This window comes from Elgaria multicarinata, chromosome 21 (assembly GCF_023053635.1).
Source record: "Elgaria multicarinata webbii isolate HBS135686 ecotype San Diego chromosome 21, rElgMul1.1.pri, whole genome shotgun sequence".
NCBI lineage: Eukaryota > Metazoa > Chordata > Lepidosauria > Squamata > Anguidae > Elgaria > Elgaria multicarinata.
In genome coordinates this window covers 5836899-5855873 of record NC_086191.1, presented here as the reverse complement: position 1 = coordinate 5855873, position 18975 = coordinate 5836899, and the positions used below count along the sequence as shown (strand labels likewise).

Sequence of the window (18975 nt, the reverse complement as noted above, 5' to 3'; positions counted from 1 at the left end):
CAAAGGGGGTTGGATAAATTCCTGGTGGCAAAGGCTACCCATGGCTGCTAGCCCAGATGGCTGTGTGCTACTTCCAGTATCTCAGGCAGTAAGCCTGTGTGCACCAGTTGCTGGGGAACATGGGTGGGAGGGTGCTGTTGCACCATGTCCTGCTTTGTAGGTCTTTGGTCAACAGCTGGTTGTCCACTGTGTGAACAGAGTGCTGGACTTGATGAACCCTTGGTCTGGTCCAGCATGGCACTATGTTCTTAATACAGGACGCAGTCTTGCACTGAGTCCATCTTGCCCAATATTGTTGACACTGGCTGGCAGCAGCGGCTCTCCAGGATTTCAGACAGGAGTTTTTCCAGCCCTATCTGGAGATGCAGCCGGAGATCGAACCCGAGACCTTCTGCCTGCAAAACAGGGGATCACCCACTGCCCGATCCCCCACTTTCACCCTATGTCCGAAATCGGATCTTTGCCTCCTGTAGCCCTTCTCTCAGTCCCCCCACCATCACAGGCACGCCTGGTGGGAATGTGGAAGAAGGCCTTCTCGGTGGCGGCTCCAGTGTTCTGGAACTCTCTTCCCGGGGAAGCTAGGCTGGCTCCCTCCTTGGCGTGCTTTCGGAGAAAGACAAAGGCTTCTTTGTTCCGGCAGGCCTTTGGCGAATAATCTGGGCCTCTGCCTATGTGAAGGACTTTTAAAACTGTTGTGTATTTAAATGTTTTCATACTGGAACAGAGTTAATATATTTTTAACTTTTGTTTATTTCTATTTACAGCTTTTAAATGTATACGTCTTAAATTCTGTAAGGCCGCCTTGAGGTCCAGCATTGGGCAAAAGGCGGGATACTGAGCATAAAAAGTTTTTATGCTTTTTATGTTTTTAAACTTTGTAATTTTGTTTTTAACGTTTACTGTTTTTGACTTCTGTAAAACACCCAGAGAGCTTCGGCTGTGGGGAGGTATATAAATGCAATAAATAAATAAATAAATAAATGCTACTACTAGCAGCCCAACACTGCCTGTTCTGGACCCTTTGGGGTTCTTGTGACTCTTGCTTGTTCCAAAATCCCTTTTTCGGGTTTTGCTTGCTCTGGGTTTAAACCCGCAAGCGCTCACGAAGTCAAGGAAGGAGAGCTAGCTCTCTCTCTCTCTGCCTCACCTCATCCTGCAACCTTCCCAAGTTATACTGCATTTTCTCCACTTCGGCGTTCCGGTCTTTGGCCTGCTTCTGAGAGTCCGTGATCTCCTTGCGGGATTTCTCCTTGTACTCCTCCAGTTGCGACTGAAGCTCGGACATAGCGTTGTGGGACTCTGCAGCCATCTTATCCACCTGGAAGAGGAGAGGAAACCCAGATGAACCACAAGTCTGGTGCTAATGCAGCGCAAATCCCACCCCTGTCTCTCCTCCACGCCCCAAGTTCCATCCTTTTCACTGGTCTCGTGGGGGATAGGCCTTCAAATACTAGACGCTGGGAGGCTCTCTTCATCTCTCTGAGATTCCCAGGAGCATCCAGCTAGGGCAGCCTTCCTCAACCAGGGGCGCTCCAGATGTGTTGGACTACAACTCCCAGAATGCCCCAGCCAGCTTGAGGAAGGGAGACCTTTGATCCGATCTCATTAGCCATCATAGTTGGGAGTAGAACCTCCAGGTGCAATGGCAGTATATCTCCAAGAACCAAACGGCCGGGACAAACAGGTGGCTATTTTTTTCCTCTTCCCTCCCCACCTTCATCCTTTTGTGTCGTGCCTTTTTTAAGACTGCACTCTTGCAGGCAGGGACGGTTTTGTTTTGAACTGGCGATTCTGGAAGCGGCTCAGGGAGGCATTTTTGTTGAAATACGCTTTAAACAAATGTTCTTGAACTGGCGCCCAAAGACAGGGGGACGCTGGACACGAGTCAGGTGACGAACGCACACCTCCAGATCTTCCCCGTGGAACATTTCAGCCCAGCAAAGGTAAAAGATGGCAGGACGGCCCTGCCGCGGCTCACCTCTTTCGTCAGCTTCCCAATGCTCTTGTCCAGCAGCCGCTTCTCCTCTTCCAGCTCGCTCTTGGCTCGCTTCAGCTGCTCCTTTTGCTTCACCTCCTCGTGGTACGAGGTGTTCAGGTCCTGGTGTTCCCTCGAGAGCCTGGTCAGACTCCGCTGGGCCTCCTCCAGGCGGCTCTCCAGCGAACGCTTGGCGAGCAGCAGTTCCTGCTCTTGGTCCGTGGCGTCCCCCAGGGACTCCTCCATCTGCTTGCGGTCGGCCTGGAAGGCGAAGGGAAGAGAGAGTTTGCACTGAAGTGGAGGGGGAAATCATAGAATCTTACACTCGGAAGGGGCCTATAAGGCCATCAAGTCCAACCCCCTGCTCAGTGCAGGAATCCACCTTCAAGCATCCCTGACTGATGGCTGTCCAGCTGCCTCTAGGGTGGGAGAGCCCACCACCTCCCTAGGTCACTGGTTCCATTGTCGTACTGCTCTAACACCCAGGAAGTTTTTCCTGATTTCCAGCCGGAATCTGGAAGCAGCATCAAGGGAGACTGGAACAGGCAGAGACCATCGGAGCCTGCTTCAGTTGGAACGCCCTCCCTCCCCCCCCAGGGCTAACATCTTGACCCTGTGGGGAAGAAGAAGGAGCTGTTGGTCTGCCCCTCCATTGGGAGATGAGAAGGGGGAGCAGGGCCTTCCCACCAGCCTGAACAGTCTCCTTATTTTCTTTTTATTTTCTCCCTCTTCCCTCCCCATCCCCTTTTCCTTGCGTGTCATGTCTTTTTTACAATGTAATCCTGAGGGCAGGGACTGTCTTCTTTACTGGTCAATTGTAAGCCGCTCCTAGAGCCTTTTTGGCTGAGGTGCAGGATAAAAATACTCTAAATAAATAACAAATAAATAAATCTGGCTTCCTGTAACTTGAGCCAATTATACCATGTCCTGCACTCTGGGATGATCCAGAAGAGATCCTGGCCCTCCTTTGTGTGACACCCTTTCAAGGGCTTTTAAGAGTGCTATCATGTCTCCCCTCAATCTTCTCTTCTCCAGGCTAAACACCCCCAGTTCTTTCAGTCTCTTCTCACAGGGCTTTGTTTCCAGACCCCCGATCATCCTCGTACCGCAAGAAATTTGTGGCTGCATGTAGGTTTGCATGCGTGCCCTTTCCCAACGAACAAGAGGACAGATCCCTGCCCCAAGGAACTTACACTGTAAAATTGGACACACTTTAGAAAACAGAGGGAGAGAACAGAAGGTAGGGAGGCGAATGGAGGCAGAGGTAGATATGGGAGAACTGTAATCCATTTTCCTACATCTTGCAAACATCTGTTGCTTCCTTACGTAGCCTAGCTGACAGTTAGTGATACAATTAAATCAAGCTGTCATCTTTTAACCCCCCTGGGAGCTTTGCATCCTACCATGCAAGTCCAGAAACATGCATAGGTGTCAGCGTACCTCAGCTTACATTTTCAAAAATCAAAACCGGCGTCTAGTCCTCAAGGTTTCCAAGACAGACTTGGAAGTGCATCAGCAGCGAGGGAGCATGGATCTAGATTTATATGTTTATATTTATTTATTTGAGGTCTCACGAACCAGGTGTGACCTAGAAGCCAGGATTTCTCGCTTGCCTGTCGGAAAGGGATTTCAAGGTCCCAAATCTGGAGTTCCTGCCAAGCACACCAGGCCTATTTGCTGGTGTAATCAAAAGTTTGCTTTAGCTGGGGGATACTGTTTGCTGAGAGATCGTCCTGTTAGCTGCCCTTGCAGAAGCCACTGTTGGCATAAACCAGAAAGCGTCCCTTGGTTTGCATGCTGACCAAAGATATATTTGAAGAAACAGGATTATATCTATCGTTGGAGAACCGCTGCACCACATTCTCAAGTCAATATGTATAAGTGACAGTCAGCAGAAAGCACTGTTCATCTAAGATGCTGTTTCTTTGCAATTTGGCTATTTCCTGAACAATGCCAGAGACGGAGGGATCTACTAAAAGAGGCTCAAATCAGATAAAGGGCTAACTCAGATTTACGCATTCAAACACCTTAAAAAGCATCCTCTATACATTAGAAACTAGTTCATGGCTCATGACTTAGTAACTAGAATCATAGAATAGCAGAGTTGGAAGGGGCCTACAAGGCCATCGAGTCCAACCCCCCTGCTCAATGCAGGAATCCACCCTAAAGCATCCCTGACAGAGGGTTGTCCAGCTGCCTCTTGAAGGCTTCTAGTGTGGGAGAGCCCACAACCTCCCTAGGTAACTGGTTCCATTGTCGTACTGCTCTAACAGTCAGGAAGTTTTTCCTGATGTCCAGCTGGAATCTGGCTTCCTTTCACTTGAGCCCGTTATTCCGTGTCCTGCACTCTGGGAGGATCGAGAAGAGATCCTGGTCCTCCTCTGTGTGACAACCTTTTAAGTCTTTGAAGAGTGCTATCATGTCTCCCCTCAATCTTCTCTTCTCCAGGCTAAACATGCCCAGTTCTTTCAGTCTCTCTTCATAGGGCTTTGTTTCCAGACCCCTGATCATCCTGGTTCATGGTTTGTTTCTTAAAAGCTCACATGTGTCATTTTACTGTGCAGTCCAAAAGCTGACTTCTGCGATTACCGTGGCCTAGTATTATGAATTATTATTGTCATCCTATATAGCAGTAGTCATATACATCACCCTTTACAAAGAACGTGAGGGTAGGTCTCTGCCCCAAGAGGCCTGCAATCTATAATTCAACATAGGGAAACAACAGAGGAAAAGGAAAGAGGTGGAGGAGAATATCCCACTTTTGTTAGTATAAGAGAACATTGATGATGCTATATAAATAATAATAATAATAATAATAATAATAATAATAATAATAATAATAATAATAATAGAGACCGGGGGTGGTGTGTGTGTGGGGGAGAGATCCATTTTTCTGAAATTAAGGGTGAGACAAAATAATATAAAGAATATTTTTTGACACAGTGAAGAGTTCTTCCCATAGCCCACCAGGAGATGGACAGCAGCTGCCACAAGGTTGTGGAGGGTACGCTCACTAAGTGGCATGTTGTAGATTGCAAGCTGAATATGAGCCAACAGTGCGATATGGCTGCAAGAAAGGCCAATGCTATTTTGGGCTGCATTAATAGAAGTATAGCTTCCAAATCACGTGAGGTACTGGTTCCTCTCTATTCGGCCCTGGTTAGGCCTCATCTAGAGTACTGCATCCAGTTCCGGTCTCCACAATTCAAGAAGGACGAAGACAAGCTGGAGCGTGTTCAGAGGAGGGCAACCAGGATGATCAGGGGTCTGGAAACAAAGCCCTATGAAGAGACACTGAAAGAACTGGGTATGCTTAGCCTGGAGAAGAGAGGATTGAGGGGAGACATGATAGCACTCTTCAAAGACTTGAAAGGTTGTCACACAGAGGAGGGCCAGGATCTCTTCTCGATCCTCCCAGAGTGCAGGACACAGAATAACAGGCTCAAGTTAAAGGAAGCCAGATTCCAGCTGGACATCAGGAAAAACACCCTGACTGTTAGAGCGGTACGACAATGGAACCCATGACCTAGGGAGGTTGTGGGCTCTCCCACACTAGAGACATTCAAGAGGACAACCACCTGTCAGGTGTGCTTTAAGGTGGATTCCTGCATTGAGCAGGGGGTTGGACTTGATGGCCTTGTAGGCCCCTTCCAACTCTGCTATTCTATGATTCCATGATTCTATGATATGCTGTACGCTAGAATATTATGACCCGCCACTCGTTCTGGATCAGGCCGGAAACACCTTCAGCCCAGCACTGTCTCCTGTGTTCTCTAGCTAGAAGCTTGAAATAAGCTCGCCAGCGACGCTTGAAAGCAACTACCCCCCTTTCCTCGTTTTGTCCTTATCAACTGGTACTCTTAAGGTAGACAGCCTCTGTACAGGGAGGTTTAATTCTCAGCCGTCAGGGCTAATAAGAACGGAAGAGGAGGCCTGTTGGATCAGTCTACGGGTTCATCTAGACAGCCTTCCACAACCTTGTCTTCTGGCCCTGTTGTTTTTGCTAGACTACCTCTCCTCTCTTCTCTGACACAGGAAGCTGCCTTATACCTAGCCCGACCCTTGGTCCATCGAGCCAAGATTGCCGACACAGACTGACAGCAACGACTCTCCGGGGTTTCAGGCAGGAATATTGATCTGGGGACGCCAGGGATTGAACCTGGGGCCTCTGCCGCTCAGCTACAGCCCTTCCCCCATTGCTGGCCAGGTCAGCCGCGAAGGATGGGAATTGTAGTCCAGTACACCTGAATGGCAGCAAGTTGGAGAAGTCTGGTCTAGGCCAGCAATGCCTCCAAGAAACCCGCAATAGCCTTCAATGCATCTAATGTGTATTCTATATCATGTTTTTATACCTTGAATGGTTTTAGTTTTTGTGAACCGCCCAGGGAGCTTCGGCTGTTGGGCGGTATAAAAACGCAATAAATAAATAATTAAAAATGATAAATAGCCGTCCTCCAGTGATTGCCTGTGAAATCAGGTTGCCCTTAACTACCACGTTCAAACAAAATGGCCGCCCTCACGCCCTCATCCTGGAATCCCGAGTTCTGCGTCCAGCTCTGGGATCCAACCTGCCTCCTCTTTTGTCTCCCGCTATTCCACCTAACGACTTCCTGACTGTTAGAGCAGTGCGACGGTGGAACCAGTGACCTAGGGAGGTTGTGGGCTCTCCCACACTAGAGGCCTTCAAGAGGCAGCTGGACAACCATCTGTCAGGGATGCTTTAGGGTGGATTCCTGCATTGAGCAGGGGGTTGGACTCGATGGCCTTGTGGGCCCCTTCCAACTCTACTATTCTATGATTCTACGATTCTAAGACCTAGCGAGGCCTGGGATCGAGAGTTCAACGAAGAGGTTTAAAAGACATATCGGGAGCCAGAGGCTCAATCTTCCTCAGGTACCTCCAGCTTGGCAATTTTCTCCTTCAGCCTGGCCTCCACGCCCTGCCAGTTGTCGGCGAAGTGCCGGTACTCCTTGAGCTGCGTCTCCAGGCCCAGGATCTTCCGCCGGAGGTCGTCGTTCTCCTCTTGCGTCTCCCGCAGGGTGGACTCCACAGCCTTCTTGGTTTGTTCGGTGGCCTCCTTCTCACCTTCCAATGCAGACTTCACCTGCAAAAGAGAGATGGAGAAGCAGCGTGTAGTTTAAGCTACAAGTTCATCTCTTTTTTTAAAAAAATGCTTTTAAGTAGCTAGTCCTCAAGGTTGCAGAGATAACATTCTGAGAACAGACAAGGCAAGAGGCCTAGGTAACAGAGGACCCCGTTTTAATGTCAGCGGCCATTCCCGATCTTCTCTCGGGTTCTCTCGTGGCAAATCCATATCCTCCCAACATTTCACATGTGAAAAAACAGGGTCACCCCAAATGTCGTAAGGAGAATCCGTGCCTGAGCCCCTCTCCCAGTATCATACACGGCTAAAGGCTCATTTCCGCCAGCTGCATTCATTTCTCGGCGATAATCCTGTCCTCCGGCGAGTTAAAAGCCTAGAGGGGACTTGTTCTTTGGGGCTGAAGGATCGACTAGAAAACACACGCATTTGCCTTACGGTACATTTTGGGCTTCAGCAGTGCGGAACAGCAGGTTAACGATTTAATACTTTTTTTAGCTGCGTGTATTATTTTTGCTGACGTTGTTCTGGTTTTATCTGTACGCCACCCTGAGATCCCAGTGATACAGGGTGGGATACAAATGTTTTAATAAATAAATAATAAATAGCAGGTGCACTACACAGTGCCTTAGATTTAATGTGTGAGCATTTAAAAGTATACATGTGAGAAAGAAAAGGTGCCTCCGTTTCCCACTCTGAGATTTAAGGTTGCACCCGAGGGCGACCGGATAACTAAGGAGGTGAAGACTTGATAGACTGCTATCGTGTCTCCCCTCAATCTTCTCTTCTCCAGGCTAAACATGCCCAGTTCTTTCGGTCTCTCTTCATAGGGCTTTGTTTCCAGACCCCCTGATCATCCTCGTTGCCCTCCTCTGCACCCCCTCCAGCTTGTCTGCGTCCTTCTTGAAGTGTGGGGCTCGGAAGTACCAGCACACAGAAATTACCACCCCTGGCCTTCGCAAAGCGCTTACTAGCCTGCGATTCCAGACAATGCCATCCAACTTTAGAGAGGGGAGATTCAAAAACATCCCTAGAGAACAACGTTTATGTATTTGTGGTGACCAAGCAGTAGAGGATACAGTTCATTATGTTCTATACTGTAAACTATACAACACCCCTAGGGATAAACATCCAGCGAGATTTCTGGCTTCAATGACTCATTATACAGATCTGGATAAAATTGGCTACCTATTTACAAACACTGCGAAATCCATCTTGTTAAACCTGGCTTGCTTTGCAGTGAAAGCGGCAAAAATTAGGAAAGACTTCGTGTCCCCTGATAATAACTAAGATTGCTGGTAAAAATCCCAGCACTATATATGATGTTTTATATGTAAAAGTTCAATATTTGAAGTTTAATACAATGCTGTAATGTAATGTAATGTAATGTTTTTATATTATGACTCCTGTATTTGGCTAAAACCCACGCTGGGTTGCCTTAATAAAAATTGACAACTACCAGCACACTTAAGCTTCTTACTAACACAGTCTCAAGAGAGACATTCCAACCTTTTAGAATGGGGAGAAACTGCAGAGGCCACCAGTGAGGGAGGAAGCAGCCGCCAGGCACCTCTCCGCCGTGCCTGGGTCCAGCTCCAGCTGAGAGCCCCCTCCCTCCTGCTGTCAACTGTCTCTGCAGAGGCCACCAATGAGGGAGGAAGCAGCAGCCAGGCACCTCTCCGTCGTGCCTGGGTCCAGCTCCAGCTGAGAGCCCCCTCCCTCCTGCTGTCAACTGTCTCTGCAGAGGCCACCAATGAGGGAGGAAGCAGCAGCCAGGCACCTCTCCACCGTGCCTGGGTCCAGCTCCAGCTGAGAGCCCCCTCCCTCCTGCTGTCAACTGTAACTGCTGAACTTTGCAACTAAGATTGTAGTGCCTGAATTTGCTTTCCTTTTCCCCCTCCTCCTCCTCCCTCCCAATCCCCTTTCCTTTTGTGTCATGTCTTTTAGATTGTAAGCCTGTGGGCAGGGACTGTCAAGAAATACTTTTGTAAGCCGCCGTGAGAGCCTTTTTTGGCTGGATGGCGGCATAAAAATCCTTAAATAAATAAATAAATAAATGATTGGTGGTTGAGGGAAAGGGGGCGTGGCCACCTGGGGAACCCCCCCCCCCGAGGGCCAGACCGGAACCCCAGGATGACCGGATTTGGACCCTGGGCCTGAGGTTCCCTACACCTCCAACTCACTCACTCCCGATATGATATTCTTTACAGCGCTTGCATCCCACGGTTCATCCGACATATGCAGAGTTCTCCCCGTCTAGCTTTACGAAAGACTCCCCCCTCCTCCGAAGTTAAACATCAGTCGGGGAGCTAAACCTGTTCCCATGGCACCCCAAACCCATTCCTCCCAGATCCTTGCCTTGAACGCGTCCTCGTACTCCTTCTGGAGCTGTTGCGCGCTCTGCTGAAACTGCCGCTTCAGTGCCTCTAACTCCTGGTCATGGTTAGCCGCCTCATCCTCAAGCTCCTCCTTCAGGGCGACCAGCTCCCTCTCCCGCTGCCGCAGCAGCTCGTCCTGGGTCTGCTTCTCCAACGTCAACTCCCTCAGTTGCTCCCGAGACTCACGTAGCTCCTGGCAGGAGGAAGAGGAGGAGGGATTTAGCATGATTCACCAGAAAAAAACAAGAACCCAACAGTATGAGAATTGGCAAGGCAGGTGGTGGCCAAAAAAAAAGGAAGAGAGTTCTCAAGCTATGAAACGTGGCCTAAAGGCTTAAACGATGGTTAAAAGGCGTGCATAATTTTATTATGAAACAGATAGCATAACCTATCAGGAACCCAAGCAGTCATTTTGGTGGGCTGAATGGTTAAAAGGGGGTGAAAAGGAGTGCACAATTTTATTATTAAGTAGACAGCATCCCAAGCAGTCATATTGGTGGTCTAAATGGTTAAAAGATAGTTAAAAGGAGTGCATTTTTTAATTATTCAGCAGACAGTGTAACCTATCAGGAAACCAAGCAGTCATATTGGTGGTCTAAAGGGTTAAAAGGGGGTGAAAAGGAGTGCACAATTTTATTATTAAGTAGACAGCATCCCAAGCAGTCATATTGGTAGTCTAAATGGTTAAAAGATAGTTAAAAGGAGTGCATTTTTTAATTATTCAGCAGACAGTGTAACCTATCAGGAAACCAAGCAGTCATATTGGTGGTCTAAAGGGTTAAAAGGGGGTGAAAAGGAGTGCACAATTTTATTATTAAGTAGACAGCATCCCAAGCAGTCATATTGGTGGTCTAAATGGTTAAAAGGAGTGCATTTTTTTATTATTATTAAGCCGACGGTGTAACCTATCAGGAGCCCAAGCAGTCATAACAGTGCTCTAAATGGTTAAATGGTGATTAAAAGGAGTGCATATTGTGTTATTAAGTGGACAGCATAGCCTATAAGAACTCAAGCAGTCATATCGGGATGCTACAAAAACTTTGGGATCCCACCACAAAACACGCTCTGCATCCCCTTGTCTCCACTCTGGTGGCTTATAGCTGGGGGAAAACACCTACACGGCTGATGTGGATGATCATCTCTCCGCTTAATATGCCGCCCCCCCCCCATAGCGTCAGGCTCAGCGTGGAAGAGAACGAGAAACATAGGGTGAAGACCGAAGGTCCATCTCATCCTGCATCCTGTTTCCCACAACCAGACCCCTCTGGAAAGCCCACCAGCAAAACCTGAGAGCCACAACTTCTCCCCACTGTGTGTGCTCGGCAACGGGCATTTGCAGACGTTACTTAAATAACACATGGAAATACACAAGGCGTTAACAATGTGGCTCTCCCCAAAAGCCCACTCCAGATCCCAATCCTTTGTGCCAGCCGCAGGAGATAACAGAACGCTTGTGCAATTAGCGCCAGCCACAGGAGTCCGCCCGGCTCCACCTTCTGCCCTTATTCAGGTTTTAAAACAGATGGAATTTGGGGCCCTGTTGTTTTCGCTAGACTACCTCTCCCCTTTTCTCTGACACAGGAAGCTGCCTTATACCTAGTCCAACCCTTGGTCCGTCCAGCCAGGCTTGCCAACACAGACCGGCAGCAATGACTCTTCGGGGTTTCAGGCAGGAATATTTATCTGGGGACGCCAGGGATTGAACCTAGGGCCTCTGCCGCTCCGCTACAGCCCTTCCCCCATTGCTGGCCAGATCAGCCGTGAAGGATGGGAATTGTAGTCCAACAACATTGGGAGGGTCATATGTCCATCATCCCAGTTTTAGAGTCACTGAAGCCCCCTAAGGGCTTAACAGCTGTGACTGAGCACCCACTGCCGCCCCGCGGGCTGAGCGCACCTTCCTGAGGGCGTTGGCCTCTCCAGTGTCCCCAGTGCTGTTCCGGGCCTGATCCGCTTCCTGCCGCAAGGTGGTGAAGCGCTCACGTGTCTCCCTCAGCTCCTCCTCGAAGTCCTCGCGCTCCATCTTCACCTGCATCAGCCTACAGAGACGGCAAAGTTGGGATCGGGGAGAGAAACAGGATAGGGCCCAGTGAAACCGTCTGTCCCCCACTGCCAGGATGTCAAAGGGGGTGGGAACTCAGGACAGCCCAGCTGGATGAAGGGCGGCCCAGTGCCTTGATTCCTAGACTGAAGAACATAAGAAGTGCCTTGATGCTGGATCAGACCAAGGGTCCATCTAGTCCAGCACTTGGTTCACACAGTGGCCAGGCAGCTGTCGACCAGGGACCCACAAGCAGGACACGGTGCAACAGCACTCTCCCACCCATGTTCCCCAGCAACTGGTGCATATAGGCTTACTGCCTCGGATACTGGAGGTAGCACATAGCCATCAGGGCAAGTAGCTATGGATAGCCTTCTCCTCCGGGAACTGATCCAACCCCCTTTGAAAGCCATCCAAATGGGGTGGCCATCACCACATCTTGTGGTAGTGAGTTCCAGAGTTTACACTGTGGGAAGAAATCCCTTTTTTCCTCTGCTCTGAATTTCCCACCCATCAGCTTCATGGGAGGAACACGTTGGGTTCTAGTCTTTATGGGAGAGGGAGGAAAATGTCTCCCGGTCCGCATTCTCCACACCAGGCATCACTTTGTCCACCTCCATCCTGCCTCCCCTTAGCCTCTTTTGCCCCAAGCTAAACTATCCCAGCTGCTGTCACCTTCCCTCCTAGGGCCTTAATCGGGGGGCAGGGCTCGATCCGCACAGGGAAAGAAGGGCTTACTCCTGCTTGGTGCTCCGCAGCTCTTCCTTGTTCCTCTGAAACATCTCCTTCCAGTGCTCCGTCTCCTCGCCACTCTCCTGCAGCTCCCTCTGGAGGCTCCTCAGCACGGAGTTGATCTTCTGCCTCTCGGCCTCCAAGCTGGCCTGATCCTGGGCAGGAACAAGCGCAACTCCAAAGTCAGGGGCCAGAAACGCTCCCACGCCAGCGGGTTCCCCACGGTTGGGGTGCGTGGGTGGGTCGGAGCACCAGCATCGTAAGGACATCAGAAGAGTCCTAATGCTGGATCAGACCGAGGGTCCGTCTAGTCCAGCGCTCTGTTCACACAGCCGCCGGGCAGCTGTCAATCAGGGACCCACAAAGCAGGACACGGGTGCAACAGCACCTTCCTGCCCGTGTTCCCCAGGAACTGGTGTATACAGGCTTTTACTGCCTCTGGTCCCGGAGGAAGCACAGAGCCATCAGGATTGGCAGCACCTTTCTAGGCTTCTGGTGGAAACCCAGGGGGTTGTGGGTAATAGCTGGGGTGGCGTCAAGACTGTAAAGCAGCGACTGGGGTCAGGGGGATGTTTTCTTGGACGTGGAACATGCTTAGGGACCACACTGCCAGGAACATAGAAAGCTATTAAAACGAGGAGCGATTCCCCAGGGTTTCAGAGAGGAATCTTTTCACCACCTTACTGGGAATTGAACCTGGAACTCCTGCATGCCAAATAGGAGCTCTACCACCCGAGCGACGGCCCTTCTTCTCCACGGCTCCCATTCCTCACGCCGCCCTCGGATCGGAAATCCAGGCCTCTTCCGCACAAAAGGGCAGACGAGGAGGTAAACCTCTGGAGGGCGCCGTTTCAGATTGTGATGCAAAGTTCCCCCATCTCTCTCTTTTTTTAAGAACAATTTTTATTGATTTGAATTTTATAACACATACAATAATCACACCACATCAACTCAATATACCACAATAATGAAATTAAAAAAAAAACTTATTAAAATAATATAGTAATATCTCATGCACACACACACACACACACACACACACTTATTCTCCTTTCCAAAATTGTAATGTCTTCCTAGAGTTGGAAGATCTAAAGACGGCAGTGCACGCACTGGGAACTTCGAGGCTCGACTTCTGCAATGCGCTCTACCTGGGGCTACCTTTGTGCCTAGTCCGGAAACTTCAATTAGTCCAAAATATCGCAGCCAGGCTAGTCACTGGTACACCACATCACACCAGTCTTAAAGTCTCTTCACTGGCTGCCGATTAGTTTCCGGGCGAAGTATAAAGTGTTGGTTATCACCTTTAAAGCCCTACATAGTTTGGGTCCAGGCTACCTGCGGGATCGCCTTCTCCCGTACAATCCGCCCCGTACACTCAGGTCCTCTGGGAAGGATTTACTCCAGCCAACAAAACCAAGGCTGACAACTATTACCCAGAGGACCTTCTCTTCTGCTGCTCCCAGACTGTGGAATGGCCTGCCGGGAGAGATTCGTCAACTTAACAGTCTTCCGGAATTTAAGAAAGCCATAAAGACTGATCTCTACCGGCAGGCCTCCCCAGTTGAATTTCAAGATGCCTTTTTTAATGGTGTGCTGCTTTTAATGATGCACTGGTTTTAAACGTTTGAATTAGTTGTATGTATTTTATGGTGTTTTTAATTGCGTTGTACCCTGCCTCGATCCAGAGGGAGAGGCGGGTAACAAATAAATATATGATGATGATGATGGAGAGGTCCAAAGACAAATTCCAAAAATACCAGCCAATTTTTAGCTTAATGTTCTTACCAGGAACTACGCGTTACGAGGGCCATTTCAACCTCTTAGAACAGGAGGGAAACTGCACAAACGCCATCGAACAGTCCATGCTTGGGGTAACAGGCAGATCCCGGGGAAGGGACCGCGGCTTTGTAGGGACCCCCAGAGGTGCCAGATTTGGACGAGAGATCCTGCACCCCCGAGCCGGGTTGTCAACTCGCAGGCCCAACGCAGCAGCCCCGTACCGGGGCAAAACCTCACCTGCGACACGTCCTCCATGTTACGCCGGAGCTGCTCCATGTCCTCCTTGTACTGCTGCCGGACCCGATCCAGCTCCTTGTCGTGGCTGGCCACCTCCTCCTTCAGGGCTCCTTTCAGAGCCGTCAGCTCTCGCTCCCGTTGGTGCAGCTGCTCCTCGTACTTCTGCTTGGACCTCAAGACCTCTTCCAGCAACTCTCGGGTCTCCATCAGCTCCTGGGGAAGCGAGGAGGAGGAGGAGAGGAATTAAAGGGACTTGAGGACAGCCGGGATGCTCCCTACCCAATACGTCTCTGCCTGCCCATGCTGAAGCTCACAAAGCCCACTTACTTTCAGCAAGGCCTCCCTGTCCGGGCCGCCTTCCAGAGGCTCCCGGAAGCGATCCAGCGCCTCCTGCATCTCCATCAACTGGTCTTCCAAGTCGGCCATCTTCGCTTCCGTCTGTTCCTTGACCGTTTTCACATCCCTCAGCCTGCGGAGAATTTGATAAGAGTTGATCATGCCGTTTTGGGCTGCCTTAACAGACTTATAGCTTCCAAATCGCGCGAGGTACTGGTTCCCCTCTGTTCGGCCCTGGTTAGGCCTCAACTGGAGTATTGCGTCCAGTTCTGGGTGCCACACTTCAAGAAGGGGGGGGCAGACAAGCTGGAGCGTGTTCAGAGGAGGGCAACCAGGATGATCAGGGGTCTGGAAACAAAGCCCTATGAAGAGAGACTGAAAGAACTGGGCATGTTTAGCCTGGAGAAGAGAAGATGGAGGGGAGACCTGATAGCACTCTTCAAATACTTAAAAGGTTGTTACACAGAGGAGGGCCAGGATGTCTTCTTGATCCTCCCAGAGTGCAGGGCCAGGTTCTAGTCCCGAAGCGTGTTCAGAGGAGGGCAACCAGGATGATCAGGGGTCTGGAAACAAAGCCCTATGAAGAAAGGCTGAAAGAACTGGGCATGTTTGGCCTGGAGAAGAGAAGATTGAGGGGAGACATGAGAGCACTCTTCAGATACTTGAAAGGTTGTCACACAGAGGAGGGCCAGGATCTCTTCTCGATCCTCCCAGAGTGCAGGACACGGAATAACGGGCTCAAGTTAAAGGAAGCCAGATTCCAGCTGGACATCAGGAAAAACTTCCTGACTGTTCGAGCAGTACGACAATGGGACCAATTGCCTAGGGAGGTTGTGGGCTCGCCCACACTAGAGGCCTTCAAGAGGCAGCCAGACAGCCATCTCTCAGGGATGCTTTAAGGTGGATTCCTGCATTGAGCAGGGGGTTTGGAATCAAAGGCCTTATAGGCCCCTTCGAATGATTCTATGCTAAATAAAAGCAGCAAGAAATATTCTATCATCTTAATTTATGTCATTTATGTGACCCCCAAAAATAGCACCAAAGGGGGCTAAGAGTTACAAAAACAAGCTTAAAATAAAGTTAGTTAAAAAATATTATAATCAACAAAAAAAAACACGACAACGAACGAAATAAAGAACCAGCATCCAATTCAACGAAACTTGCTTCCCCACAGACCTGCTTTCTGTTTGAAGAAAAACTACTTTGCCTGCTGGTGAAAGGACAGCAAAGTGGAAGCCAAGCTACCCACCCTTTGCAGGGAGTTTCAGAGCCTGAGAGAAACGGCCCAAAGGTCCCTTAAATCACGTATAAAATAGAAACCGGACTCCGGAGGAAAACACACACCTCTTCGGAGTCCTAAAAGAGCAAAGCTATGCCCTTATTGAAACAGGGCTGCCTGCAACACTCACCACATTATTAGAAATTGCCAACTTTTTAACTGGGGGTGGCATGGGAATTAGCAATCTAGTCACTTATTTAATTTCGGGGTTTGGGGCTTTTTTAAAAAAAAGTGTACTACTATTTGCACGAATTTCACAGTGCAAAAATAGTCAAAATTTTTAAAAAGTATTAAACGACATTAAAATGAAATAAAAAAACTCTGCACCAGACGAAAAGCTGATTACAGAAGTGCAAGTTGGAAGATCAACGTTAGTTTCAAATGCATGAACCGATCCACCGGAGTTAAACGAGGAAGTTAATCTTCATGTTAACTTGGAAAGTCCTTCTTTGTGCTCCGCCTTTCATGCTTGCAAACCCATTATTTATTTATTTGTTTGTTTATTACATTTCTATACCGCCCAATAGCCGGAGCTCTCTGGGCGGTTCACAAAATTAGCGAGGAATTAACCCATTAGCGAGGAAGGACTTCTTCACACAGTTAAACTATGGAACTCACTGCCACAAGACGGAGTGATGGCCACCCATTCGGATGGCTTTCAAAGGGGGTTGGATAAATTCCTGGAAGAGGAGACGGCCATCCATGGTTACTAGCCCTGATGGTTGCGTGCTGCCTCCAGTATCCAAGGCAGTAAGCCTGTGTGCCCCAGTTGCTGGGGAACATGGGTGGGAGAGTGCTGTTGCACCATGTCCTGCTTAGTTGGTCCCTGGTTGACAGCTGTTGGCCACTGTGTGAACAGAGTGCTGGACTGGATGGACCCTCGGTCTGATCCAGCAGGGCTCTTCTGATGTTCTTATGTATTAATTATTTCATTATTATTATTTAATGTACATGGTGCTGTACAAAGTAAAACAATAAAATAGCAGCACCCTGCTACGTAGACTTACATTCTAATCAAATCATAATAAAAGAGTAAGAAAGGGATGAGAAAACACCAAAAAGGCACAGGGGACAATAAAACTAACAGTGTGGAAGTTAAGGTCTAAAAGCTTTAGGAAAAAGAAAAGCTCTCTGCTACCATTTTTGGCTGCAACGCTGGAGGCCAAGAGAAGAAAAGGCAAAGAAAGGCTGTTTCCACGGGTCTATGGCAGAGCAGCAATTTGGCTGCTGGCAACCCAGATTTAAGTCCAGCTCTGCAGCCTGGGAGAAGGCGGCTGAGACGGGCAGAGCAGCCCTAGGCCATCGGAGACTTCGGATTCTTGGCTCCGAGGCCGGAGACAGCGCTCCGACCTTGGACCCAAGTTATTTATTTATTTATTGCACTTACATACCGCCCCCATAGCCAGGGCTCTCTGGGCGGTTTACAGAAATTCTAAAATTAAGATAAAAACGAGTATACAAAATTTAAAATTCTAAAACACAGAACATACACACATAAAGCATTAAATACCGCTATAAAATTAAACATGTAGGTGATTAAGATGTGCTGCCATATGCCTGGGCAAAGAGGCAGGTCTTAACCTGGCGCCGGAAAGATAGCAGCGTTGGTGCCAGGCGAGCCTTGTCAGGGAGATCGTTCCATAGTCTGGGGGCCACCACCGAAAAGGCCCTGTCCCTCGTTGCCACACACCGAGCCTCTCTCGGAGTAGGCACCCGGAGGAGGACCTTAGATGTTGAACGTAGTGACCGGGTATATTCACGTCAGGAGAGGCGTTCCATCAGGTATTGTGGTCCCAAGCTGTGCAAGGCTTTATAGGTCAAGATGTCTGAGCTCCTTGACCTTTCCCTGTCAATCCCTCCTGCCCTGTGTAGGATACCCGTTAGTCTCCGAATTCGGAGGAGGACGGGCATCCGGAAAAATTTGTACCCTTAATTACATTTTTACTTGAGCCCATATCCAGTAGCTCCGGACTACTTGTGGACAGCTTTTGAGGCAAGTGTGAGGTCGCCGTTCCACAATTACCTCAGCCTGAGCCCCGACCAGCCCCGAAAGGATTTACACTTACTCTTGTAAACTGCTCTGGAGCTCCTGGCTCTTCTTCTCAAAGGCGTCCCGGAGCCGAAGGCACTCCTCTTCGGTCTCCTCCAGACGGGGATCAAAGTTGCGAGGCACGCCGTTTCTGCGGCTGTCCTGTGATGATTCCAACCTCTGACAGAGCTGTTTTGTTTTGTTTTAAAGGGGGCAGGGGGAAGAAGACGGCAAAATAACCATTCTAAGCATGCATAGTGCCAGAAAACGACAATCGGCAAGCTTTACAGACGTCCTGGGATTACCCAGAAGCCTCTGCTTCCACAGCCTGATAGGGAAGGTAGCATAATACGGGGGCACAGTGCAGGGAACTCCACACACGCATACATACTAGAGGAAGACCCAAGCTCCTTGCAGTATTATTGTGACTTTAGGGACCACCTCTCCCCATATATGTCCACCTGAGACTTCACATCTGTTAGAGGAGCACTCCACCGCATCCCACCAACGTGAGACATACGCTGTGGTGGGACGTGGGAGAGGGCCTTCTCTGTGGGGAGAGTTTCAGCTGCAGAAACTGCTGCTTTACCGCTCTGTGCCAACAGTATAAAACCATAATATAAAATACAATCTACCATCTGCCCACCCCTGCCCGAGAGAAAAACGCTCCGAACGGCACCTTGGTCTTTTCGTCCAGCTTCTTCTGCAGTTCGCTGACCTTCCGTTGCAGTTCGCCGCCCTGGGGGGACGCTCTCGATTCCGCGGAAGGGGCAGCCTTCGCCCCGCCGAGAAAAAAAAAGACACGGAAAAATTGCAAAAGGCACCAGATAGACAAGCAATATACGGTCAGGCCTGCTGTTTAAAAAAGGCTTGCCGTCACAGCTGACCCGGATTCGAATCCCACATGCTAGGGGCATATGAGAGAAAGACGGCTGTGGTCGCCTTGCGGTCCTGTTTGCAGGCTTCACGGAAGTGTCAAGCCGGCTTTCGCGGGGTAAACGGACTAGACAGAGCTGGCTTGGAAGCAAGGGATAATCCAAAAACGTAGAAGCGGCAAGCGTAGAAGGAGGCCGCATGGTGGGGTGGGG

At 49.4% G+C, this 18975-nt stretch overlaps 1 protein-coding gene across 1 annotated transcript in view; it reads right to left on the bottom strand.

Moving 5' to 3' along the window:
- CGN (cingulin) overlaps positions 1-18975 on the bottom strand; it is a 78752-nt gene that overhangs the window by 24711 nt on the left and 35066 nt on the right. Inside the window, exons 5-14 of the mRNA XM_063145576.1 lie at positions 18567-18662; positions 17925-18076; positions 14571-14712; positions 14244-14456; positions 12234-12382; positions 11352-11493; positions 9435-9647; positions 6873-7079; positions 1979-2236; positions 1148-1318 (exon numbers count right to left, since the gene is read on the bottom strand). Of these exons, the coding sequence (XP_063001646.1) occupies positions 1148-1318; positions 1979-2236; positions 6873-7079; positions 9435-9647; positions 11352-11493; positions 12234-12382; positions 14244-14456; positions 14571-14712; positions 17925-18076; positions 18567-18662 (1743 nt within the window). The remainder of the gene's footprint in view (positions 1-1147; positions 1319-1978; positions 2237-6872; positions 7080-9434; positions 9648-11351; positions 11494-12233; positions 12383-14243; positions 14457-14570; positions 14713-17924; positions 18077-18566; positions 18663-18975) is intronic.